The 26,044-nt window shown below is 50.6% G+C and overlaps 1 protein-coding gene across 2 annotated transcripts in view; it reads right to left on the reverse strand.

Moving 5' to 3' along the window:
• Positions 1-1,729: 1,729 nt before the first annotated feature.
• Stk32c (serine/threonine kinase 32C) overlaps positions 1,730-26,044 on the reverse strand; it is a 78,974-nt gene continuing 54,659 nt past the window's right edge. For both annotated transcript variants that reach the window (XM_034495083.2, XM_076912559.1), the window contains exons 3-12: positions 16,684-16,835; positions 14,390-14,563; positions 14,068-14,105; positions 13,892-13,981; positions 13,375-13,478; positions 12,668-12,784; positions 11,361-11,486; positions 11,136-11,267; positions 3,370-3,437; positions 1,730-2,438 (exon numbers count right to left, since the gene is read on the reverse strand). In XM_034495083.2, the coding sequence (XP_034350974.1) occupies positions 2,294-2,438; positions 3,370-3,437; positions 11,136-11,267; positions 11,361-11,486; positions 12,668-12,784; positions 13,375-13,478; positions 13,892-13,981; positions 14,068-14,105; positions 14,390-14,563; positions 16,684-16,835 (1,146 nt within the window). In that variant the 3' untranslated portion in view covers positions 1,730-2,293. The remainder of the gene's footprint in view (positions 2,439-3,369; positions 3,438-11,135; positions 11,268-11,360; positions 11,487-12,667; positions 12,785-13,374; positions 13,479-13,891; positions 13,982-14,067; positions 14,106-14,389; positions 14,564-16,683; positions 16,836-26,044) is intronic.

The raw sequence follows: 26,044 nt of genomic DNA on the forward strand, positions 1-26,044 counted from the left end.
TGCTATCTAGCCATGGTCTCTGCCTGCTCTGGGCCATGGGCATGGCTGGACCTGAATGGTGGAGAGGGCTCTTTCTCTTAGGGTATCTGGCTCTGTCTAACAGCCAGATGGTCATCAGGAGGACACCTGGGCTCTGACTGGCCAGGCTCAAACCACCCTAGCTGGAGTGAGGCAGTCAAAGGAAGATGGTGAAGCATGCCCTGCAGGTGTGGTGGGCTATGGGGGGATAGCCCAGGGGAGCAGCACAGCTGCTCATAGCCAGGCCCCAGCCCTGGAAGGAAAGCAGCTCGGCGGTTCCTGTGAGTGCCTTCCTACTGTCCGAAATCCTGGGCTAGCCCACTGGCCTTATGTCTTCTCATGGTGGGGATCTTAGCTCTTTATCCCAAGCAAAGGATCCCCAAACTGCCCGTCCCTTCTCCCAACATCTATTCTCAGCAGCAGGAGCATTTCCATGGGAACCAATGTACTGTCTGCATCCAGGCTCTCCATCATTTCTTTGGTTCTAGCAGTAACTTTGTTGAAGGCCTAACCTGGCAGCCCTGCCACCTTTGGGGGGGGGGTGATGGGGGACTTCCTCTGGGCCACATATACACAGTCAGTAAGGCTTCACACTGGATTTCATTTTGTTTTGGAGACATGGTCTTATAATGGAGCCTTGACTGGTCTGGATGGAGCTTACTGTGTAGACCCAGCTGACCTCGAACTCAAGAGATCCACCTGCCTCCCACGTGCTGGCATTAAAGGTGCACTACCATATCCAGCAAAGCTTTAGGCTTGAATCCTGGGCTTTGGCTGGCTTCTGCACTCTATGCCAGTGCCTTTCTACTTTCTGCAGCAAGGAGAGGGGTGTTTTAGGGATGGAGGATGTAATCACATCCCTGTCAGAATCATAAAGAAGAGTGTGTTCTCATCTCACCCACCCATTGCACATTTATACCAAACCCCAGAATTACCCCCTGAGGTAGCCCTGACCTGGCTAGGTTTTCACTCAGAACATGGCTACCTGAAGGGGTTAGTTACAAGAAGTGGCAGTACCTTGGTGCACCCTGCTGTACATCTTAAGTGTGGGCCTCACTGGGAGCCATGTGGTTGGTTAGTCAGTCCCACTGAGGGGCGGGGCAGGCAGGGGTTGGAGCTGCCTGCTCTGTCCTGGGGCTTCAGCTCTGTTCCCAGCACAGCCAGTTCTTTGGATACTGTGGTCATTTGGTGACTCCATAGTCTGGCCAGGCAGCATTCACTTGGTTGACTGGAACCCAGACCCAGACCCAGACACTTTGTAAGGTTAACCAGGATGGCTTTAGTCCTGGGGGGTAGGGGGCACCAAATGTGACAAGGGCTCTTTCAAATGAACCCACATATGCCTGTAGAGCCCGGGGCTAGAGAGGCAGAATCATCCTCAGGTGAGTTGCCCCTCTGACCATAGAACCCTGGGGCAGTGAGGGTCAGATTTCATATTCTTTGGCTGTGTTCCTCCTGCCAGCCCTGTAAGAACCATGCAGTCTGAGAGCTAGCCTGAGGCTTCTTGGCTTTTGACAATTTTCACTTTGTTTGGATCTTTGAATTGCAGCTCAGTTCTTGTCTCTATAAATGCTAGGATAGCCACCACAATGCCACTGTCCTGTGGCACCCACTACCCAGCTGCCCCAGTTCAATAGACCGTTTCCATGGAAGACTGCAGGCAAGGATGCCATCACTCCACAGGCATATAACACACAGAGCACGCAACACAGCAGTTCTTAGACTGTAATTCTCAGAGGTGAAAACTATACACGAGTCGCAGAAATTACCAGAGCAGTGTATGTCACTAGAAAACGCTCTTTGCCCTCCCTCCCGCTCCCTCCCCCAACCCTTACCCTCACTAATCAGAAAGGCCTGTTCCCAACCCACTGCCTTGAGCAGCAAGCTCAAGACATTCTGGCTAGGCCACAGCAAAGACTGGCCACAAGGCTATGTACAGCCAATTTCAAAAGGGTCCAGAAAGCCAAAGGCTCCTGCTCCACTGTGCCACTCTGGCCACCTGTAATCTGCCAGCCTACCGTCAGAGGGGCCAGCCAGCGTGGTGGCTGCATGACTCCCTCCATGTTGCAAGTAACCACGGTCTAGGTACCAAGGGCTCTCCTTGCCCAGCCACCATTCTCGACGGGCACCCATGGCTCCCAGCACCTTCACCATACTGACAGCCTCACGGGCAGGCTGCGCGGTCAGGCCTTTGCCCCACTGCTGCCCTCTTCTGGCCGTTCTGAGTCTTCAAAGCAGCCTGAGAGAGAACTGCCCTCGGACCAGTCCGGATGGCCTAGCTGCTCCCAGAAGAGGGGCAGATGGAGCCACACATGGGTAGAGCTGTAGGCTCTGCCTCATTGTCTGCAGTGGAATCTGTCATATCCGAAGTTTCAGGGCCTGGAAGAGGCTCGCTCATGAGTTCCTGGCTCCTCTTTAACCTGGAGCAGGGCAGGGAGGACACACAAACACATACAAGTGGATCTATGTAGATCACCAAATGTCACAGCCCTACTCGCAGCCTCAGGACCCACTGATGTAGACTATATCACTTTGTGCTAGAACATATGGGGTGTGTCCTTCATGGGTGTGATAGGGGATGCCAAGAATATCGCTTGTTGGAAGCCCTGTTTTAGTACCAGTATGCTGGGAACACCGGGAGCCAGAAAACAGACATGGATGCTGACAGCATTAGAGACAACAGGAGGCTCAGCCCTGTACTACTGGCCACAGAGCTATGAGGCTGGGAGCCACGGGCTCTGCATCTCAGCTCATGCAGAAGAGGAGGGAGCTCTAGCCCAGGGCAGAGCTGTTTCAGTGGGCAGTGTTGGGACAGCTTTTCAAAGAGCATGGCCATGCCCACGATTCATCCTGTGCTCTAACCTCAGGATGGGTCCAGTGTTTCCAACCAGTCCCACTCTGCTCTGTGCTTCTTCCCCAGGCTAGTACCAAGCCTCTGGGAATACCTCCCTATTTCTCAAGCAGGGGACAGGTTGACCCTTTCCTTAGGCACCTTATACAAGGCTATCTCCACTGTTAGCTCTCTGTAACCTGTACCCTTTCTGTCCCACTGGTACTAGACACTAAGGAAAGTTTTTCTGAGTGAGTGACTAAGTGGCAGGTGTGACTGCAGGGGCCACCAGGAGGTGATTAATTTTGGTCTGAGCCAAATGTGTCCCTGAGATTCCAACCCTTGGATCTAAGTCCACCTAGAAGGTTCCCAGGGAGCCCCTTCCACTCAACTCTACCTTCTATATTTGCTGCTTGTCCTTCCCAGAAAGCACGGGTCAGGCCTTATAAGCCACATGGCCTCTGGGACATCCGTGCCGTGTAGCCCCTGATCCCTCTATGGTCTCTTACATACTCACTCACTTTTCTCTGTTAAAAATCACAAAGTCTTGCTGGATGGCATCCAGACAGTCTTGCAGGTAGTCATTCTCCTGTGGACAGAAAGGACATCCAGTGGTTTGTGCTAGACACTGTGGGCAGTCCCCAAGCACTGCTCCAACCACCCACTCCTGAGCACTGAGAAGGAAATGCCTGGCTCCCAAGGAGCTTTGCTCTTCAGAAGTCTATCTCCAACAGCTGAGAGCAGACTCACAAAAGACCAGAGAGGGGAGGAGGTCATGACATGGGAAGGACCAGAAAAGACCTTAACTCTCTCATACCTAGTGAACCTGTGTGTGGCCCCTGGTCCATGTCTCTTCCTAGAGAATCTGGTAGTGATGCTGAAGACACATTGCTCAAGACCTCAGTAGCTGCCTCCACTTACCTGTTTCCCTCAGAACCTCAGCTGTGTCTCCCAGCAGCATGTCCAGGCTCAGGGGTGATGGGCCCTCTTAGGAGCTACAGGGCTCAGCTAATGGGCACCAGTAAGAACAGGACAACAGCCTGGGAGTGGGCTTTGGGGCTGTAGACGGGCTGTAAGTCAGAACATGAGGCTAAAGAGGGGTGTCTGCAAAAGACGTTTCCCCTCGCTTGGAATCAGTTTCCTGGTGTGAGCACCTGGGCTGGGTTTCAAAACACTACAGGACAGCTTTTGGAGACCTGGTTATGGAGTTCAAGGGAAGATTCCAGATTATTCTCAGAAGGATGCTGAGAAGTAAAGACACGTGCACAGGCAGGCTGCAGACTCAAGGCCAAAGGACCCACACTATGGCCGTGTTCTCCTCCCAAATGGTGGTAAGCAATGGGCTGGGCATACTAAGATGGGAGCTACTGCTGGAACTCAGCCCCTTGTGACCATGATGGTAATGGAACATCCAAGAACCTGAAACCCAGGGCAGGGAGGGGGGAGAGCACTGGTTCAGAAGGGGCAGGGGCCTGTGATAATATCCAGCCAAGCCTGGGGCTCTTGGTGGTCAGTGAGATCAGGGTTAGATAGGGAAAGGTTAGCAGCTGCCTGGGGGAGGAGACACAGTTACTTTCTTGCTTTCCAGAGCCAATATTGGCCCTACAATCCATCGCTTGGGAGGGGCTAAGCCCCCTAAGAGGAAGGACAGCTAGTTCACAACAAATGTATGCTATGGGGACCAGGTGCCTGCAGTTGTCTCCACAAAAGGCATATCCATAGCTTAGCAGTCTGTTGAGCTAACACTCAAGCCCCCCCTCACAGGGCCTAGTGGCCACAGACCCACCCTTTCCCTGGATACTGAAGGCAAGACCCTGGTAAGGCTTGTGGCAACCGTCAGTGCTGGCTTTCCTGTCAACTCCTTGACCTGTGGGTAGCAGTTGTTATGGATGAGGGAGGGGAGGGGGGAGAAGATGTGGGGCTAAGAGTAAAGGGTAAGTTATGCAGATCAGCACATTTTAGAGACCGAGTGTGCAGCATGGTAACAGTAGTTAACAACATTGCATTGTATACTCGAGATTCCTAAAAGTATAGATTTTCTTCAGTCTTCTCCCTCCCCTCGTGCATACAATAATGATGTGGAGATAATGGGTGCGTTACCTGTCTTTACTTCGGTGATTATTTATAATTGTTTTTCTTGTAATAACATAACGGTCTGTACACCGTACATGTCTATAGCTTTCAGGCCAATGATTCAGACTAAAGCCGTTTCTAACACAGCTGTTATAGGGAGCCTGGCCTCGGTAGAGAAAGCACTTGCCATGCAAACATGAGTACTGGACTTCTGGTTCTCAGCGGCCACATTAAAAGGCAGGGAGGCATGGTAGCCCTCCTGTAACCCCTGTGCTTGGGAGGTAGAGGCAAGGGAACAGGGCAGGCTGGCCAGCTAGACTGGGCTGCATCATGGAGCTCTGGGTACATCAAGAGATCATGACTCAGTAAATCAAGTCAAGAGAGTGAAGAAGGCACAGGACATCAAATTCTGACCCCTCTATGTGTACATATGCCCACGTACGTGCACACATGTGTGCCCCTCCCCAAAACATACACATTCAAAGGCAGATGCTGTAGTAAACAATATCTGTACCCCATCCCTAGACCAACCAGACTACACAGTCACCAGGAAGAATAGCACCCAGGCTGGAGTGACCAAAAGAGCCACAGTCAGAAGTGTTTATCTTCACCTCTCTTTCCACTATGGTGTCTCATAATCTTTCCACTCTACTCAAAAGTCACTCTGCAAGAAGCAAGGTCTTCCGGGATCAGCCTTCTAAAGTCAAGAATTTGAGTATCTATACCTCACACCTCTTCCTACTGGGAAAGTGGCACAGACCCTGGCCTGTTTCTTCACCTTTCAAAGGCAACTGGTTTTCCTAACTCCTGCACAATGCCCTCTGGAACCCATCTTGACACCTTGTCAAGGGTAGGAACATGAACTAATTCATTCTCTCTCTCTCTCTCTCCCCCCTCCTCTTCCCTCCCTGTCCCCTCTCCCTCTCCCCTTCCCCTCCCCCTTCCCCTCCCTCTCCTTATCTCTCCCTCCCTCCTCTCTCCTCTCTCCCTCTCTGTGTATCTCTCTATCTCTCTGTGTGTCTCTGTCTCTGTCTCTGTCTCTGTGTGTGTGTGTGTGTGTGTGTATGATCATGATTTCATGAGCCTTTCTGGTGGCTCTGTCTTCCACTTGGGAGTCTGCTGTCTTCGTATCTACAGCAGGTACAGACTAATTAGTACTGAAGGCTTAAAGGACTCTGAGGATCTCCAGGTCTCTGCAGCTCTCTCCTTTGCAGGAGGTATCACACTCCCAGCATTTTGCCCCACCTCTGGGGCCACCCTGAGAGGGGCCTCCATTCCAGCAGAGGAACTGACTTTGATCACCAAGGAGAGGCTAGGCTGTGCTTCTCTATGTACTCTCTGGCTTCATTCTGATGGTAAGCAGACAGATACAAAATTTTAGTTTGAGAAGGTAAAGGCAGGCATAGGCTCAGAACCCTCAGGGATGAGGGTTTTAATCATGGCTTGAGACAGGATTCATCCAACAAAATGCTGAGATTGGCAGAGGTGTGTTGTGGGGGTGGGAAGGAGCCACAGTGGCCCCAAGGTAATGGCTCCTGGCCCTGACTTTGTGAGCAGCACCACAGCAGGGGCTGTGATCTATCCACTAACCTCAACATCAACACATTCTTAGAAGACAATTCCCCAGCAGCCTGAGGAGCCACTGCAGAAGCATCTAGGAAAAGTGGCTCTGAGTGGGATGAGAGAGACTACCATGGCCTCTGAGTGTTCCATGAGCCTCTTTCCCACAGACTCTCCTCTGGAATATTCCAGGCGCTTTCCTCAGGAGGACCCCGTGATGGCTTCCTGTTCGGCTCTATGAACCTTGGAATGCTGAGTATCCACATTCAGCTTCTCCAGTCATTTATGACAGGTGGTTGGAGCACTTGCCAATACATATGTGGACACCAAAAGCTGGGTGGCCTTCCTAGGTCAGGCCCAGGAGCTTGGCAGCTTGGCTCCTTTGGAGCACAGTCTGCACCTTTGCTGGCTCAGACTGAGAGTCCACCCCTCAATGATTGCTCTTGGTCATTCTTCCTTAGTGGTTCATTTGCATGTGAACCCTCTGGTCCAGAAGTTGTTATCTAAACCAAATAAAAGCTCAGACTCAGCACCAGACTCCAGATATCATTCCAGGTAACAAAGCACCTGGGAAACGGAGACCAGATCCAGCTCCTAACTCTATGGCAGACAGATGTGTTAGGGAGTGCGGTTACTATTCCTAAACTGCTCAGAGTCCATTAGAAATGCAACAGACGAGGACAGGGCAATCATTTTCAAAGAAAAGAACAACTTGGGAAGAGTCCCAATTCCTGGTTTCAGCACTGCTTCAAAGTGACAGTGACCAAGACGGCATCTGCTAGACAAGGACAGATCAATGGGGCAGGAGTTAATCCATAAATAAACCCTGCTATTTATGGTCAAATTGATTTGTGAAAATGGTGCCAAGACGTTCAGTGGGGGAAGAACAGCCCTCTCAACACATTTCTGCCAACATCAAATATCCACATACAAAAAACCCTCCCCTCACACCACACATAAGAATCAGCTCAAAGTGGACATAAGTACAAGCCCTGGAGCTACAAAGCACACAGGCAAAATCCTCATGACTGTGGGTTTGCTGATTCTCCAACAGGACAAACACAAGCAACGGATGCTCCCGGCAGTTCGCATGAAAGACTCCAGCTGTAGATGACACACCCACAAAGACAAGACAGTCTGGCAAGAGAGGCAAGCACGTGACAGTCACACATCTGATGAGCACTTGCACCCAATGTGTAAAGAAATAACTCTTAAAATAAAACCACACAGATATCTGTGTCGGGTTCTGCTCTGTGAATGGCTCACACTCTTTCAGCCAGAGAAAAAAGCTGTCGCACTGAAGATCTTGGACCTATCAGAGCTGAAGATGGAGGGCCACAGGGACTCCAAACCTACAGAAGACAACAGAGTCCCAGAGGAAAGGGCTTCCCTGGAGTTGAGGTCAGTGGGTCAAGAACTACAGGAGCCCTCATCCCAAGGCTGGATTCCTGGGGCACCCACCACTCACAGGGCCCCATTCCTTTGTTGGATTCATTCCAGGAAGCTAACAAATATTGATGGAGAAGCCAGAGAAGTTCCCACTCAGGGCCAGAAGAGCAGGAAAGAACAACTAGAGAAACACACCCAGTCTCCCATACAGAAGTGGAACTCACTGTCCAAGGGGAAATCCACTATACTGGGGAAGAGATCTGAGAGCAAACTCCCTTCACTTTGCCACCTCACCCGAAGGGAGGGAAAGAGCTGGGAAATGTTGGTGAGGGTGCACGAGTTCATACAGACTACAGAGTCTCCCCACCTGACTTCTGCACTAAGCAAATGGCAGGGCTCTGCCTGAGGGGAATGGCAGGGCTCAGCCTGAGGTGAACAGTGCTCACAGGAAGGGGCTTCTCCCTATGGTTATGCTCTCCCACCTGGATAACATGGTGTTGTTTGAAAGTAAGCTTTAATTGGCTAAAAGCACATTGAAAAATCTACCACAGCCACTGGGGATGTTTTTACATTGATTCATGTGTATGCATGAGGAAATCCATGGAACATGGTGAGCCACGTATGGAGGTCAGAGGACAACCATGGGAATGAGGTCCTCTCTCTCCACCGTGTGGGTTTCAGGAATCAAGCTCAGGTCCTAGGGCTTGACAGCAAGCACCTTTACCCACTGAACCATCTTGCCAGCCCTCCTAAAACTACCACAGAAAGATGTTTAATTGGTGAACTAAGGGAGAAGTTGGGGGGAGGGGATCGTGTAAAGCACTTGATGAAAACTGGAGGAAAAGCTGGATAGGAAAGAAAAAATGTGGTAAGTGGGCTGGCGACAAACAGAATAGATAGGAATCTGACTGTGTCACTGTCAGTGGCCCAAACACATCAGCTACAGACAGATATGGACATAGCAGACTGTGAAAGATAATCCAGCTTTAAAATGACAGAAAGTGGCAGTTCTCCAATAAGAAATGTGTAATATGCACAAAAGGTCTTCATTAGTCAATGAAATGCAGATAAAAAACAGCTGTGGTAACTGGGGTGTAGCTCAGTTGGTAGAGCACTCAGCATGCACACAGCATTGTGGGGCATGGTGAAACAGACGCCCTAATCCAAATATTTGGGTGGTAAAAGCAGGAGATCAGAAATTCAAGGTCATTCTTGGCTATAAAGTGGGTTCAAGACCAGCCTGGGATGTGTGAGATCCTGTTTCCAAAAACAAATAAAAAACCAACAAGACATGCAAAGAAATAAGACATCATACCAAACCAAAACCAAACTAAACCAACAAAAAATAAAAACAAACAAACAAAAACCTCACTGTCTCAGACTCAGTGCAGTGATTACAATTTAAGATGCAAAGTGAACGTTAACAAGAACAGGTATGGATGTAATGTCTTAGAACTGTCATGCCTGGCCTAGAGGAGTATAAACTGGCACAGCCATGGAGCACACCCGGGCATAAACTGAGGCATAGAGGTGCCACATAAGCCAGATGTCATGCTAAGATCCCTCCCAAGAAAAAACAAGAGCACGTCCCCAAGAGGACCTGCACAGGGACATGCATCCACAGTAGAGTTATAAGGATTCAAAAGCAGAAGGTGGCCCAAATTACAGCCCAATGACAAATGGCTGAGTAAAATATGATATATTCATGAATAAAACACTAAATAGGAAGGGGATGCTTTTCACAATCAGAAGAAGGGAGGTGCTGGCCTTTGGGTCGGCATGGCTGAATCTTGAAATCATTGTGCCAAGTGCAAGAAGCCTGTAGAACCACACACTATATTCATCCTAGATGAAATGTCAGAGCAGGGACAGAGCAGGAAAAGAGGCAGCTGCCATACTTCAGGGGGAGGCTGGAGAAGAGCAGAGCAGCTCATGAGAAGGGGCCATGAGAAAGCTCTCCACTTAGATTGTGGTGGTGGGTGTGCTGGAAGTCAACTATGATGCACCTCGTGTGTGTGTGTGTGTGTGTGTGTGTGTGTGTGTGTGTGTGTGTGTGTACTGTATGTTATACAATTGTAAGAAAACCAAGGTGTTCATTAAAGTCCCCAGTCTCCAGCTTCTCAATTCTCCATAAGAACATTGGAGGTTTTCTCAGTGCTAGCCAATGCTCAGAATACTTCCCACCTCCAACTACAGCTCCTGCCAACTGCTGCAGAATGGAGCTGAGTTCCTCCCAGTGCAGGTGTCAACCCAGGCTGGTTCCCATTCACAGCCTCCAGAAGTCAGCATGGCAGTTAGCCTGTATACTCTCCATGTCTGGATTCTCACACAAGGTACCCACGCCCACACAAAGCCAGTTTCTATTCCCCAAAGCCCTGGTTCTAGATGCCCCAGGAAGAATCTCTCTACTCTTGGCACCTGACCCAGGAGCTGTCGAGTTAAAAACCAACCCACAGAAACCAGAGGCAGCTGGAGGAGACAGAGAGAGAGACAAGAGGACCAGAGCCCCACCTACCTAGGCATGAATAATCAAGGCACCCAGGAGATGGCCCTAGCCCTGCATCCCACACCCTCTTTGGAACACAGGGCCCACCAGATCTGGGAAGTCATACTCCAGAATGTCAGGCTCAGACAGGCCCAAAGGTAGGCAAACACCAACCACTGATCACCACTCGACATATAATAGTTGCTCTCTTGTGCATACCACCTGTACCCTGGAATTAGAAACTAAACAGTGACTCCCCGACCCTCAAATACGTTCAGGACTTAAACCTTCGGACTAGTGAATGTGACTTTACATGGGATACTCAAAACTGACAGCTACCCCCAAAGTCAGAGAGGCAGGGAATGGTTTCCTTCCTGGAGCCTTAGGAGAGCAGAGCTTTGTCACTTTGATTTTGGACATGGTACACCTGAGCACCACTGTAGCGGGGCACAAGTCTCGGGAACACCAATGTCCCTGGGCAGAGCATCGGGGGTTCTTCACTCTCAGTGCCTGCTCTTCCCACAGCTGCTTCTCCAGGTGATTACTGGCCAGAAGGAGCAAACAGCTGTGGGCAGCTATGTAGACAGGCTGGGGGTGGGGGTGACAAGAGAAGCTGGGAAAGGTAGAGGGAAGGTCATAGGCCTCCTTGGGACTTTAGGAAGACTCTTGCTTGATTGTGGAGTGTATTCTTTGCCCAGAGACCATGCGGCACGCTGTGAGGGGGCCTTGCACACCACACACAGGGGTGGGGAATACCTGAACCGTGAGTCCAGCACTCACCGACTGGGAGCTGTCTCTGCTGCTGTCCCGAGACTTATTCTTGGCCAGCCGCTTTTTCTTCTTGTGCAGAGGCCTCGACTCCAGGATCATCTCTTCCAGCTCAAAGGTGGGATCACAGTGCAGGCGGCCTTTCTGTGGAGAGACAGGCTACTGAGCCCAGCCTGCAGGTCCCCCACTTACCACCCCGACAGCCTGGAGTCACCTGTCTGGGCACACTGGGCTTACATTGGGCACAAAGCCTGGCTCCACCTTCTTTTCACTCAGGTCGTCCCACAGCACATGGGCCAGCGATGGGGCTGTCTGCATGTCTTGGAGACTGGAGAACCGGTGCTCAGGGTTCACGGTGAGGAGCTGCAAGGAGGTCCCCTCTCAGATAAAGCCCCACAGAAGAATGGCTACCTGTCCCAGGTTGAAGCAACCCTTGAAGGTGTCCACAGGATGAGGCTTGGAACCTCAGGATCTAAAGTGGCTTGTGAGGAAAGGTGGCATCAAGGGATATGGCCCTAGGGACTCTTTGATCCCAATGCCCCATATCCAAGGACAACACAAGAGCTTCAGGGATGTCCTGCCAAGATTTGCCAGCAGGTGGCAGTAATAGCCTGGCTAACGACCTCCCATGATAGCATGTAACTAACTACTGCAAAGCCTCTTCTGTTACCATGTAGAAGAACCTCCAAGCTCCAGAAACATCTGTACCCATACTGGATCAGGACATCAGGTCACCAGGACCAGGTGCCTCCTGGTCAGGACTTGTGTATAACCCTTTCTTCACACCTGTCCTGGCTATAGGCTCTGCTCTCAGGATCCACCCCTTCTAATATTTCAATCAACATATTTAGAGAACAGCTCTTCGTGTGATAAACAGCCCCTAGTCCAGTCCCTGGGCATACAGTGTCCCTGTGTCCCTGATGGCTGGGATCCTCCTGTCCCTGTGTCTCTGATGGCTGAGATCCTCTATCCTCTTAACAGCAGCTACAGACAGAGCTTGGCTGTGAGAGGCACAAGGTGGGAGGGGGGCTGACTTTCTTTATTATTTGCTCCCAGAGAGTGATAACCCAGGCCCTGTGCACCTTTTGGGGTATGGCTGGATCAAAGGAGACTAGATCATAACCTGAGCTATGTGTCAGCCTGGTACCCTCTCCCCCTACACATCTGATGCAGAAGGCTTGATGCCTAAATTCTTTGCCTGGGTCTGAGCATCATGTGAAGTGGGTGATGGCCACGTCCTGACACATTGTTCCTGACAGGATTACAGACTGGGGTGTCCTGTTATTTAGCACACCATAAGGGCCCAACCAGACTGGCTATGAGAGGTACACAGATAGCCTGCTGCTAGAACAAGAAGCCTACATGTTGCTAGCAGATTCCTTCTCTCTGAGGCAGACAGGGTCTCAGAGTAGTTGCCAAGAAAGATTATGGCTGTGCTAACGAAGGAGTCAGAGCCTGTGGAAAGATGGGGTGTCTCCCTGAGCTCCTGAAAGAGTTGCAGAAGGAATGGGTACTCCGGGGGAGGGGGAGAGAAGGGGGCTCACCTTCCGCAGCAGGGCTACCATCTCCTTGGACCAGGTGGGCACGTACTGGACACTCACAGTGCTGAACAGCTGAACGAGAGACTCCACAGCGTTGCTCGAGTGGATATCGTAGGGCCTCTGTGGGGATGCAGTGTAGGGATGCACTACACCAGGGGCCCTCCCCAACACTGCACCCAGACATGAGTTCAAACACCCTAGGAGACCAGCTTTAGTCCCAGGTGCAGGCTGGGCTCTGAGAACAGCAGCACCTGATCCATAGCCCAGGGGGTAGAGCTTGTACCCAGACTGATCTGGGTACCACAGGCCAGAAGCATCTGTCAAGGGTATGTGCTTCCTACTACCACCAAGACCTGAGGCCTGGGTGGATCAGTCCAAAAAGACAGGAAATTCTGCTTTTATCAGGATTGGGGCTTCATAGAATGGTGGAGGGCACTCCATAGAGGATATGGAGGGCAGTACGAGGCCTAAGCAGATCACTGCCTCTGCCGCTAGAGAAAAGAAACAAGTCCCTCCCAAGAACTTGCTGGACACACACCCTATCCACCACCAGCCACCCAAGGAGGCTTGCTAACTCAGGCATGTATCATAATTTGCTTAAAAGCCTGAGTCCTCTGAGGTTGTGCAGGGACGGGTATCATTCTCCATCCATGGCTCTCAGCCAGTCCAGGGCAAGGAAGTGGCTAGCTTAGGGTTACAAGGCTCCATACCCATCCTCGGAGCAGCTCGTAAGCCATCACCCCCACCGACCACCAGTCCACCTCGAAGGAGTAGCCAGTCCCGCCATTGACGAAAGAGTGGAAGATCTCTGGAGCTTTCCAACAAAGAGAAGAAAGAGCTGAGCTGTGGGGCTAGAGGGCCTGACAACCGGGCAAATCCACAGTCAGGTCTACACCAGATCTAAACGAGACCTACCCACCACGATTCAGCACTGTCCCACCTGTAGGCAGCAGCCCCCTTTTGGACTAGCTCACAGCAGATAAAACACTGCATAGCCATTTGGCTCCACCCCAGGTCCTCGGCTCTAAAGAGTCTACAGAGAGAGGGGGGGCTGCCTCACTTCTCCATCCTGTGACTCTCATGTATACCCTCAGATTTTTCTGTACGTATCAGATTGATCATAAAAAATGTGGTCAATCCTGCTGTGACTTTATCTGACTGTGGATTAAGGACTAGGCAGGAACATGGCTCTGCATGGTCAGGTGTCATCTGAGGCCTTCGGCTTACCCATGTATGGTTTGGTCCCAGCTAAAGCTGTCGCCCTCTCCCCATCCTTTATGATGGTGGCAATGTTGAAGTCAGTCAGGTGTGCGTGTCCTGTGAAGAGAGGGCATACTTGGCTGTCCAGGTCCTGGGTGGGGTACCCATGCTCCTCTCTGTGTCCCAGGGCTCCAGGGACTCACCTTGTTCATCCAGGAGAATGTTGTCAGGTTTGACATCTCTAGGAGAACAGAAGGTAAGAAGAAAATGAGCTTGAAACAGTCATTCATGCCCTGACATCTCTGACAGATGCTTAATCAGAGACAGAGGCCTGGAAGGCTTGGCTTGGTATTTAGAATGGGTCCTAATGTAGGACCTAGTGTCATGGAGGACATATTGCACACAATTCAGAGGGCACCAGGGCCACCCAGAAGGTGGACACCCCCCTTAAGTGCTGTGACCCAAGGGTATTATTACCAACCATTCGGCCCAGGCAGGTGCCGCATCCCACAGGTATTCACACACCTGTGGATGATGTGCTGGCTACGCAGGTAGTCCAGGGCCAGGGCCATCTCACAGATGTACAGCCTCACTGTGTCCTCTGAGAACTGGACATTCTGCTGGAGGTGGTAGCGCAGGTCTCCACCCAGAAGCAGATCCACAACCATGAACATGTCCTCTTCATCTTGGAATGAATACCTGTGGGTATCAGGGGGGGTTTGGAGAACCTGAGCAATGGCTCCTGCCACACTTGGTCCTCCCTCCTTCCAGTCTGATCACCGTCCTGCCTGAGGCATTGCCTACACCCTGCTCAGAACTGCACCAAGACCTAGAGAAAACAGAACAGCCATGTTGTGAGGGTGGTTTGGCTGCAGAGCAGAGATGCCCGTAAGTGACAACTGGAGAACAGAAACAGTGCACATTCCAGAGCTGTTCCAGGCTTCCCTGGTTTCTTCTATGAGGATGAACAAAATTGGTTTATAAGAGACAAACATGAGACAGTACCAGTGAAATGCTTAGTACAGAGCCGGGTGAGGAATTGGTGTTTAACGACCAGACACCATGGTGATGATGGTGGTGGTGCTGGTTATAATAATGGTGGTGGTGCTGATAGCAGTGGTCATGGTGGTGCTGGTGATACTGGTGTTGATAGTGATGGTGGTGGTGACAGTGATGGTGCTGGTGATAGTGGTGGTGATGGTGATAATGGTGGTGATGGTGGTGGCCCTGTTCCCTGCCCTCCATAAGCCACTCTCTCAATCTCAGTGGAAGAAGCCTAGAGAAGGTGGCACAGGCAGGATTCTGAGGAAGGGGTCAGAAGAGGGTCTGAAGTCCTGGCTTGTGGCCCATGTCAAGCAGCACCTGCACAGTTGTGGACAGCAGCAGTGAGGTCCTGTTTCACAAGTGAGGAGACTAGTAACAGAGAGATTTTGTGTGTTTGTTTGTGTGTATGTGTGTGTTCTACAGCATGTGAGGAGACTCTACCCAGAATCCACGCACCTGACCATTAGGCAACACTGTCTTTTAGAAAACCTGGATGGCTGGGTTGCTGAGGCCCCAAAGACGAAAATCCTGGCCTTCCTTTTTTCCAAGAAGCCTCAGTGCCGACTGTGTTCCCATCTCACAGCAAACTGCCCTCCTTTCCCCTGACATGGGCAGGTTTGAGGGGTGTGTCTCACTTAGACCTTCTCCCCACTTTAGGACGTTGTCCACTGTGCTAAAACAAGATGGAATGTGTACCACAAAAATGCTATCTGGGTCTGTCACTCCTCAGCCTGCCTGGAAATAGCCAGCCACAAGCATGCTGGAGCTTCTATGTAGGAAGGAAGCCATTCCAGAACCATGCTATGTAGCCTCTGGGAAGTGGCCACTGTCCACTTTGTAGTTTCATGACTTACTGCAGAAAACAAAAACAAAACAAAACAAAACAAAGCAGGTTGCAGTTGGGGCAGGTGGGGGTAGGGTCCTGTGCATTATGTTATGTTTAGGTATGGCCTCCATAGACCCATATGTTTAAACAAGCCTATGGGGGCCAGGGAGTGGAATATGATGGTTTGTATATGTTCAGCCCAGGGAGTGGCACTATTAGAGGGTATGGCCCCGTTGGAGTAGGTGTGGCACTGTGAGTGTGGGCTTTAAAACCCTCATCCTAGCTGCCTGGAAGTCAGTATTCTGTTAGTAGCCTCCAGATAATGTAGAACTCTCAGCTCCTCCTGAACCAGGCCTGCCTAGATGCTGCCACATTCCCACCTTAATGATATTGGACTGAATCTCTGAACCTCTAAGCCAGCCCCAATTAAATGTTTGCCTTATAAGAGTTGTCTTAGTCATGGTATCTGCTCACAGCAGTAAAACCCTTACTATGACAGAAGTAGCCAAGGAAACCCCCTGAGCCAGGGAATATCCATGCACTGAGAAAGAACTCCAGTGTTGGCAGGACCCCACCAGGGTTAGGGAGAAGTCCTGCAATGGAGAGGAGAGGAAGGAATCAACCTCCCAGCAGCCAGTGGTTCTTAGGGCTCTGGCAGGAACCTGAAGGTCCACCCTACACTTGGTAATATGACTTAGTGCTAAACACTGGGCTCCCAGCAGACCCTGGGGAGAGTTAATTCAAATCCAGCATACCATAGACCCCCTAGGCCCACCAGGTCCTGAACACAGAAGCTGAATAGACCGAGAGAGGGGCAGGGAGGACTAGCACATGGGGAGCATCCCTGAGGTATTAGAGCCAAAGAACAGCTAGGACCCTTGTCCCACTTTAGAGAGTAAATCCCACTGCAAGGGTCATTCATCCCTAGCAGGCCCTCAGGCAGACTCACCAGAGGTTCACCAGGAAGACATGTTCAATCTCCTGCAGGATCTCCAGCTCCCGGAAGACATTCCGGACCTCATCCCGCTCGATGCATTGCTGCTTGTTCATGTACTTCATGGCATACATCTTCTCTGTGTCCCGCTTCTGCACGATGCATACCTGGAGGGCCAAGGACCATTCAGCAGAACGCCAGAAATTGAACTCTTCAGCTCCCTCCACCCTTATGCAGCCAAGGCTCCTAGCCAGCAATGAGATGAGGCTGTGAATGGGTGCCTTCTACAGACCGGCAGAGCCCAGTCACAGTGTACCCAGACAAGACTCCTAGCTTCGTGATGAGCTAGCTTGTGGTGCTGAGGCCCTTACTGGCCACGACCTGTGCAAGCCATCTCAACTTCCCCAGCTTCAACACTCCCTTCTCAGGGCCTGAATCAGCATATGGCTTTGAAGTATGCTGGGGACTGCTGTGTGGTTTGAGAGTGAAACGCTCCCTCCACGGGTTCTTGTGTTTAAGCACCTAGCCTCAGCTGGTGGCTCTGTTCTGGGAGCTTGCAGAAAGAAGCTTTAGCGGATAGAGCCTTGCTGGAGGAAGTAGCTCACTGTGCTGGGGGTTGGGAGTATGGTTTAGTCCTACTTCCTGTCCACTGCTTCCTGGCAATGCTCTCACAGACCCATCCAGGGGTGTGTCTCTTAGGTGATTTCAGACCCCATCAAGTTAACGTGTTTCAAGATAAATATCATAGGAATGAAGAAGAGAACCCTCTTAGCACAAAGCTGTTCATCCAGAAAGCCTCTATCCACTACGGGATCATCGTTCCCACCAAGCAAGGACTGTCCATAATAGCAGGTTCCTGGACACACAGAAGGCACAGAACTTTTTGAGCATTGTACTGTCATGGCCAATGGCCCACACTGGTATCACTTAGCAGAGAAGAACAAATGATGGGAGGGATGAGTGAGGAGAAAAGCAGCAGATCTCCCTTGTGGCCACGAAGTGTCAATCAAAACCACAAAACCAAGAACAAAAGATTCCCCCAAAGGGAACAGGAAGTCAAGACATAAAAAGCTGGTGTAGAACCAGCACCTGTGCCCACTGCCAAGTCATCTGAGGTCAGGTGACTCATAAAGCCATTGCTGAGGGTTTCTGCAGACTGTGGTCTCCAGGTCTTCATGGAATACTGGTCACCGTTCTGAAGGATTCTGGACCTCGAAGTGGGTGAGACTCCCAGGTATCACCAGAGATCCTGGAGCTGGCCATACACCTCGGTGGCACTGGCCTCTGACCAAATCTCTGGATCCACCCTGACGGAATCCACATTCCTTTTCTTGGGAATGCACACACAGTAAAAGGTCTCTAGGACTCCATAAAGCAAGCTGACTTCTAACCCTGTGCCCCGCAGCCTCCTGGCACAGCCTCATAAGCTTGATGACTGCCACACGACCATTGAAACGTCATCGAAAGGACTTTTAATGGCATGTAACAAGTTTGGAACACCAAGCAAGAACACTAAGCTATGCAGTATAAACAATAGAGTGATGAAATCAGTCTGCACAGAAGGTAGAAGTGAGCCATGGGATGAAGGCAGCTGGGATGGAGAAGCTGCACAGACTCTTCTTGTCTATGGTTTCTGTCACACTACTGTGTAGTTCTGGTGACAGCTGGTAGTGCTTCTGTGGACCCTGCTCTCCAGCAGTGACGTTAAGGCTGTCTGGCACTCTGTTCTTCAGGGTCTATGAATGAAGTGACTGAGCAGCTTCTTGGTTCTGAGTCTTCCTACAGATGCCCCATCATCCAGAGACACAACCTCTGTATTCACAGCTGCAGTTTCCAAGGCAACAGTGCATACTTATTGCTCACAGATGTTGTAAGCCCAAGGGAGCTGAGCCTGAGACATGATGCCAACAGAGTATGGAGGGGACATCCGAGTGCCTCTAGGAGTCCATATACCTCAGCATAAGGCCATCAGTGGCACAGAAAAAGCCAAGTCCCCATGCAAGCCACAAAGATCCTTGCAAAACTCCCCTGGAAACTTCTTCTGCTAGATCTGATGCCCCAGGAAGATGCACTCCTGCCTGCAAGGACCACACCCCTGTGCCCCAGTCTCAGCAATGCACTGCCTTTTGAGGAGAAGACCTATAGGAGCAGGTGTAGAGTTGCAGGGCCCATATGGAACATTCAGAGAACAGGGCCATGTGTCTGAGGTTGGGTTGGGGCAAAGAACCTTCTCACGTCTTTCTTTCCATAGAAAGGAAGAAAGAAAGAAAGAAAGAAAGAAAGAAAGAAAGAAAGAAAGAAAGAAAGAAAGAGAGAAAGGGAGAAAAGGGAGAAAGAAACCAAGTGGGGCTGTTGCTCAGTCAATAGAGCGATTGTCTAACATGCACAAAGCCCTGGTCCAGTCCCTAGCATTGCATAACGCTGGATGTGGTATTGCATTCCTGTTGTCCCAGCACTGAGAAAATGAGGAGCGGAAGTTCAAGGTCATCCTTGGCTACATAGTAAGTTCAAGGCTAGCCTAGGTTGCACAAGACTAAAATAGAAGGAAAAGGCAGGAAGGGGAAAAGGAAATAGGGAAAAGACAGACAGGGGGTAAGGAAGAAGGAAGAAGGGAGGAAAGGAGAAAAGGAGAGAGGGAAAAATGAGAGGGGAAAGGAAGGAGGGAGGGGGAGAGAGGAAGAGAGAGAGAGAGAGAGAGAGAGAGAGAGAGAGAGAGAGAGAGAGAAAGGGAGAGCAAGCTCAAAGGTTTATTTTCTAAGAAGCCATAGGACTCCCTAGCTGGCTGTCCAGGATATAAGAATACAAACCCCTAGTCTCCTAAGGGCTTCAGACAGCCAAGTTTTATCTGCCTTTCTGTGTCCCTGTAGGTATTCCATGAACTGTCAAACTAAGTCAGTCACCCAGAAATCAAGCTGACAAAAAGAAGGTGAAAATTGTGGCTAGTGGGCAACTATGCAAATGTGTGTGAATAAGCACAGCACACTCAAGCCAAATCGTCTGCTTCTGCACACTCTGCAAATGCTCTCAGGACTTCCGAGCCTGCCGAGGACTCCTGGCTCCTCTACCCTCTTCTCTGCAGAGAAGGATCCAGCTGCCCTCTCACTAGAAGATACAAATTCCTGGAGGCAGCTGGTCATGGGCAACAGGTAGAACTGACTCAATGGCTCCTGGCCAGGGTTCAGAAAAAAAGGAAAACCTCTGAATGCCTCAACAACCCTTCATTAGCATCTGGCCACTTCTCAGAGTCCACCCGCCCCAAAATCAGCACTGGCATGAGCCCAGCCAGGCCACCATGATTCCTGCAAAACTGCCTGGCTGTCAGACTAATTGGTTTTCTTGGGCATTTTGAACCTGGATGGACCTTGACACCAATCCCACTCCATGATTCTAACTGTGCATCTGCAGAGAAGGACCAAAGATGTGCCCAGAATGAGGTTATAGGCTGAAATAGGGTAGCCTCTGGGCAGCTCAGCTCAATCTAGGACTGGGGGGTCAGACCAAGTCAGCCAGTGTTAGCTACTGTACAACATCCATCCATTCAATAGCCCCACCCACTGGTCTCCCTCAAGCCAATCATGGAATTGTGACTGAGCACAATGACAGCAAGGTTAGTGATGGAGTTAAAACTATGCCATACTGGCACACTGACTATTTCGAATTAAAGGTACTTGTAAGATGAACGGGCATGAGCCAATAGCTGCTCATCCTGTCTCCTAAGAGCAAGAGCCGAAATCCCTTCCCTAAACTGAGAGGGAAGCAATGTCTTTACTCAGGACCCGAGAGACCAGAATGAGAGAACTGTGGAGACTGCACTTGCACGTTCCTGTTTAATCCTCCTACCTGGTCTGCTTGCTTCTTTACATGTCAGTAGCTATGTGATGCTGGTAGCTTTTGGTCAGACCACCTAGACACCTAGCTGTTTGCACACTGCCCAAGTAGTAGCCCTCACCTCCACCACCCTGCAGCCCTCCTTGAACTCAGCTCTCTCCAGAGGCTCTGTGCTGTCATGGGGTCCCTCCCCTGGGCACATGGGTCAGTAGCACCCTCTATCTCCTGGGCAGCAGGAAACCCCATTTTGGGGACAGCACCTGTAAAGTAGCTTATGACATCTCTGGTTTAAGATATCTTTAAAAGAAAATTGTGACTCAGACCTTCCAGGCACCAGCAACCACCAAGGAGGCCCAGGAACCTTACCCTCCTATCTTCTGTTTCTCTGCTGGTGACAGCAGTCCCTGCAGGAGGCATGGCTTTCAGGCACAGATGCAAGGGCTGGGTACTCATTTGTCACCTCGGTCCTCTGCAGTGTGGGGAGAGATGTTTTGCAGGGTTTTCTACTAGGACTGCTAAACCAGGCTAGACCCTTCATCCTGCAGCCAGCCTTAGACATGGCCCTCTGGCCCAGGTCTCCCTACACCAGCTTTCTGGTCATGAAATTAGCTGCAGATCAATGCCCCCACTTGGAGCAAAAAAAAAAAAAAAAAAAAAAAAAAAAAAAAATGGAAGAAGCATTGTGCTTCATCTCAAAGCTGGAGGTGTCCCTCCCTGACTCAGGCATCCTCACAGCTGCCCCCAAAGCTTCTGCACCAAGACATTTTTAGGTGTCATATGTACCCTGCCACCTTTTTGTGTACCTGGAACCCATCCTAAGCCATCCTGGAAAGCTTGGGGGTGGGGGGGATATTCTGCGATCCCAGAGGAACCTGTGAAGATCATCATGTAGCCCCTGGAGGCACCTGCCTGGGTCTGAGGTGTCCCTGGAGTCCCCTCTCTGAGACCCACGCTTCCCTCCCTTTCTCCAGTTTTCCAGGGTTATGGGGGAGGGTGCATACAGGAGACAGGGTAACTGCAGTCCGTTTAGCATAGGTTGCCAGAAAGCCCTTCCGATGGCCTGTGAGGGACAGCTTATGTAGACTGGGGCTGGAGGGCAGAGGGTGCTGGAGAACATGACCCAGTCACTCACCGCAGGGCCTAAGTGGTCTGCTCCAGTGAGTGGATGACACAGATCACTTTGCCCTATTCCACGAATGTGACAGAAAGAACGGGGGGGGGGGGGCCTGCTGATACATCAAGAGTGTAAACAGAGGACTCCTGAAGATAGGAAGAGGCCACATCTACTCCAGCAGGAGGTTGGCAGGCCAAAGCGGAGGACCAATGGGGGGTAGGGGGTGGGGGTGGGGGCTGGGAGGCACCAATGGCCAAGTGTTGAGCCGTAGCTCTGTTTCCCCTGAGCTAGCTACAATCCTTCTTCAAATTATTATTTTGAAAGCCTATTGAAAATTTCAGAATGAAAATACATGTCAGCCCCAGCAGGCCGCCCATCCTACCTGGTCCTGAATCCAGGCTCTTCTCTAACTGATGCTTCATTCTGCTCCCAGTGAGCAGAATTATGGGCCTGTCACTCACAGCCCCAGCCAGTCAGAGCATGGGCTGGGGGGCTTCTCTTGCAAATACACCTTCAAGCAGGAAGCAGAGAAGGCCGATTACTTCTGAGGCAGAAGTGAGCAGACTGGGAAACTACCCAAGGAAAGTCTCCCTTTGTGGGCGGGGGAGGGGGCTGCTTAGCAGGTGCGGAGCCCTAGGTGATGCTCCCCCTTTTGTGCCTTGCCTATAAAAATTGCCTGTATAATTCCCCGCCCTCCTGAGGTCAGTTATGCACACCCACATACACCACAGGCCCTGTCTCCAGGATCCCTGGGGGGTGGGGGGAACCCTTCCCTAAGGCAGTACAGAAACCCCACAGCCACTGCCAAGGACACTCTATAATTTTCCCACTACAATGAGCCACTGGAAGCCACTACTAGCTGCAGAGCCACAGGGAAACAAAGGGAGCAGCAGGCAGATGTGGGTTTCCTGAGTCGTTGCGTTGTGTTCTCGATTCCTAAGTCTAATGTTAGCCCAGTTATGGTGAGGGTCTCTGAGAACATGACCAAGCTGAGGGCCTGGAGGTCATGGGTGGGCCCTAAATCAGTGGCAGATGTCCTCATAGAAGATAAGGAAAAAAGTATAGGCAGGAATAAGGAACAAAGTCACGTGACATGGGATAGATGTGAATATACTGATCCTGACAATGATGGCAGATGGCCACAAGCCAACCACTGCTGAAGACCATGGAGACTGCAGCAGCCTCCAAGAGCCAGAGTCCAAAACCTTAAAATGTCTTTCTCTCTTGCCTGCAGGAAAAGCCGGCCCTGTTTCCACATCAGACCTCAGTCTCTAAAGAGTGCAAGCGGTGGCTGTTTGGAGTTGGCATGTGGTGGGACATTGTTGTCGTCCCAAGAAGTCAAACGGCATGCCCATCCCTAGCATGTCTCTCATGGATACACGGGCTCCCTGAGGAGCCAAGACCTTGGCCTAACCCTGTACTCCACCCTCACCTGGACATCTTCTCTCTCTTTTCCATCTCCTAATCTGGCCCACAGTCCTTCTTCTCCTTAGCCATCCTAACCTTTGTTGACTTCCCACCCAAGCTGGCTTGGCCATGTCACTGCTGAGTGGGACTGGCCACAGAGCTCTGGACTGTGGTCACACTCACAGCTGCTCGGACAGAGTTTCAGCTAACGAACAGGCCAGCTGGAAAAGCCTGGTTCTGCTGGCCTCCAATGCCAGCCCCCTCAGAGAGGCTCCGAGGGGGAGTTTTATGCTGCCCCGGTTTAGAGGTACTGCAAGTGTGGCCGGTCTGACAGAGCAATGTTTCGAAAGGTAAAAAGAGAGACTCAGGGCCTCTTACAGCTAAGTCTTTGCTGCAGGCCCCAGTGAACTGTTTCCCCAAAGGGAACTGGCCCGGGCTTTCTGGGCCACTTCCTCAGTAATCCACTTACACCAGACAAAGAGGAAATGGGATCAGATCTCAGAGGAGTGAATCCTGCTGCTCCCAGTCTACAGGGCGCCCTTCAAAATGCCACTGCTCAGCCTGGCGTAAGCTGGTGGCTAATGGCGGTGTAAGTGCCATTCTAATTGAATGCTGTTTACACATCTTGCAGACTTAAGCAATTCACCACAAGCTCTTTTTCTTTCCAAGTCATTTTTGTTCCCCACAAGGCAAAGAGCTGACAACAGGTACTCAAAGCCCCTGAATACCATAATGAACACACATCCTTCCAGTAGCAGAGCCCAGGGAAGGCAAGCCTGGACCACAGGGTACCAGGGAAGGATCATGCCTTCCCCAGGACTCTGCTGGTGGGCAGTGCCAGCAGAAAAAAAAAAAAAACAAAAAAACCCACAGGATGGGTTCTGGAGGTGTATGTGGCTGCCAGAGAGTTGACCTTGGGAGAGGGTTGCCTGGGTAATGTACAATAAGAACAGTGTCCCTGAACAGAGAACCAGGCAACTCATGCTGAAGCACAGCAGGCAAGGGATAGATAGAACAGAAAAGAATGCTCAGACAACTCACAGGTGTCCCTGACAGAGCAGCAGAGACCACACCAGTCTTCTGCTACTCTCAAGAGGTTGTGATCTTAAAGAGGTTGACGCTCCTCAAGTCCCATCCTTGGCCCCTTCCTGGACCAGCTCCTGCAGTGCCCAGCACCTGTCCTCAGTCTAGACCATCTCCCTCACCTCTATGTCTGCTCATGGCTCTCCCTTATGGTCCCCTAACCTCTGTCCCTCAGAGACTTACTTCAGGGAAATGCACTTGGACTTGAGGAGGTACCATAGCTCTATGTGGTGAGGAGGGGAGCAGGCAGGACAAAGCCTTGGTTTTCTCAGCTCGACGCACTGCTCCCTGGGTGGCAGCTGGTGGCACTACAGAAGCTTTGGGTGTCACAGCGTGTGTCACTTCTCATCACTGCAACGGGTACCCAACAGAGCAGCTCAAGAGATGAGAGATTTGTTTGGGCTCACAGATTAATAAGGCACAGTTCATTATGGTGGGAAGGCATGACAGAGGCCACGGTAGCAGACACCTAAGGCTGGGACTCCCATATCCCGCAGGATCGAGCAGCAGGATGGATGCTGATGTTTGGCTCTTCCCCGCCCCCTTTCCTCAGTCTGCATCTTCGGCCCAGGGGATGCGCTGTGCCCACTGCAGGTGGGTTTTCCTCCTGAGGTAAAACTCTCTAGAAACATTCTCATGCACGCCAAGGGGTTGCTCATAAGTGTAACATGTATACATGGAGGCACAAGCAGGCCAGTGAAACAACAGAAAGTCATGAAACAGGCCAAACTGACAAAGATACTTCTTTTGCCATTACAGTGGCTTCTCAGACTTAAGTTAAAAAAAAAATGAATTTCTAAGAAGTGATGTTATCAACATCAACTAAATTGTTGTATGAAAATTTGATTCATGCCTGACACTACAAGCCAGAATGAGCTCCAGGTTGTGAGTTTTATCCTGACACATAAAGCTCGGAAGCAACAGAAGAAAACATGAAGATGTGGAAGTATGGACAAATTTCCATGGCTCTGAAGTCCCAAAACAACTTGGAAAGCTATTGATTAAAAAAAAAAATAGCTGGGGCTGGAGAGATGGCTCAGTGGTTAAGAGCACTGACTGCTCTTCCAGAGGTCCTGAGTTCAATTCCCAGCAACCACATGGTAGCTCACAACCATCTGTGATGAGATCTGATGACCTCTTCTGGTGTGTCTGAAGTGTACTCACATACATAAAATAAAAATAAACCTTAAAAAAAATAGCTGCATAAAAGAAAATACTATGCATAGGAGAGGTGTATAAATGAACTTGACAGAAAATATTTGCATTAGGTTAGAAATAAAGGTTGTTATTCCTAATAAACATTACGCTCTAGAAGCAAACAGAAATACCAACTAAAGAGAAAACTAAAAATAAAAACATAAGCAAGTTAGACTACCACAAGAGAAGTGCAAGGCCAGGCTAACTGAGTTGCTGTACTTCATCTGCTGGGCTGGCAAAATTCCAAGCATCTGGCAACATGCCCTGTGGCAGACACCCCGTGGAAGACAATGGTGTCACCCCAGTGCAGGGGGACTTGGCAGTTTCCAGCACAAGTCGTGCACATCACCCTCCAGCCTACAGATTTCACTTCTAGGAACTAACCCCAAGACATACTGCAGAAGCACACAGGCATGGCTAAAGCAGGGGGCATAAGGACAGCCAGGCTTGTTGGCACACCTTTAGACATAGCAACCAATCATGAATGGCCTGTAAATGATGTCCTCTAAAGGTGCACATGACCGAATCCTGGAACCTGTAGATATGTTACTGTGCATGGGAAAGGAACTTTGCAGCTGTGGTGTTGACTTTGAGAGGAGGACGGCATCCTGGACCAACGGCATCAGATGCTGCCCTGTTGTCCTTAAAAGGCAGTGATGGAGGTGGGGGAGTGGAAGAGCCCAAGTTAGAGAAGAGACACAAAACAGAAACAAGAGGCCTGAGTAGCAGGGAGACCACCAGCCAGAG

The sequence above is a fragment of the Arvicanthis niloticus genome, chromosome 1 (assembly GCF_011762505.2).
Source record: "Arvicanthis niloticus isolate mArvNil1 chromosome 1, mArvNil1.pat.X, whole genome shotgun sequence".
Lineage (NCBI taxonomy): Eukaryota > Metazoa > Chordata > Mammalia > Rodentia > Muridae > Arvicanthis > Arvicanthis niloticus.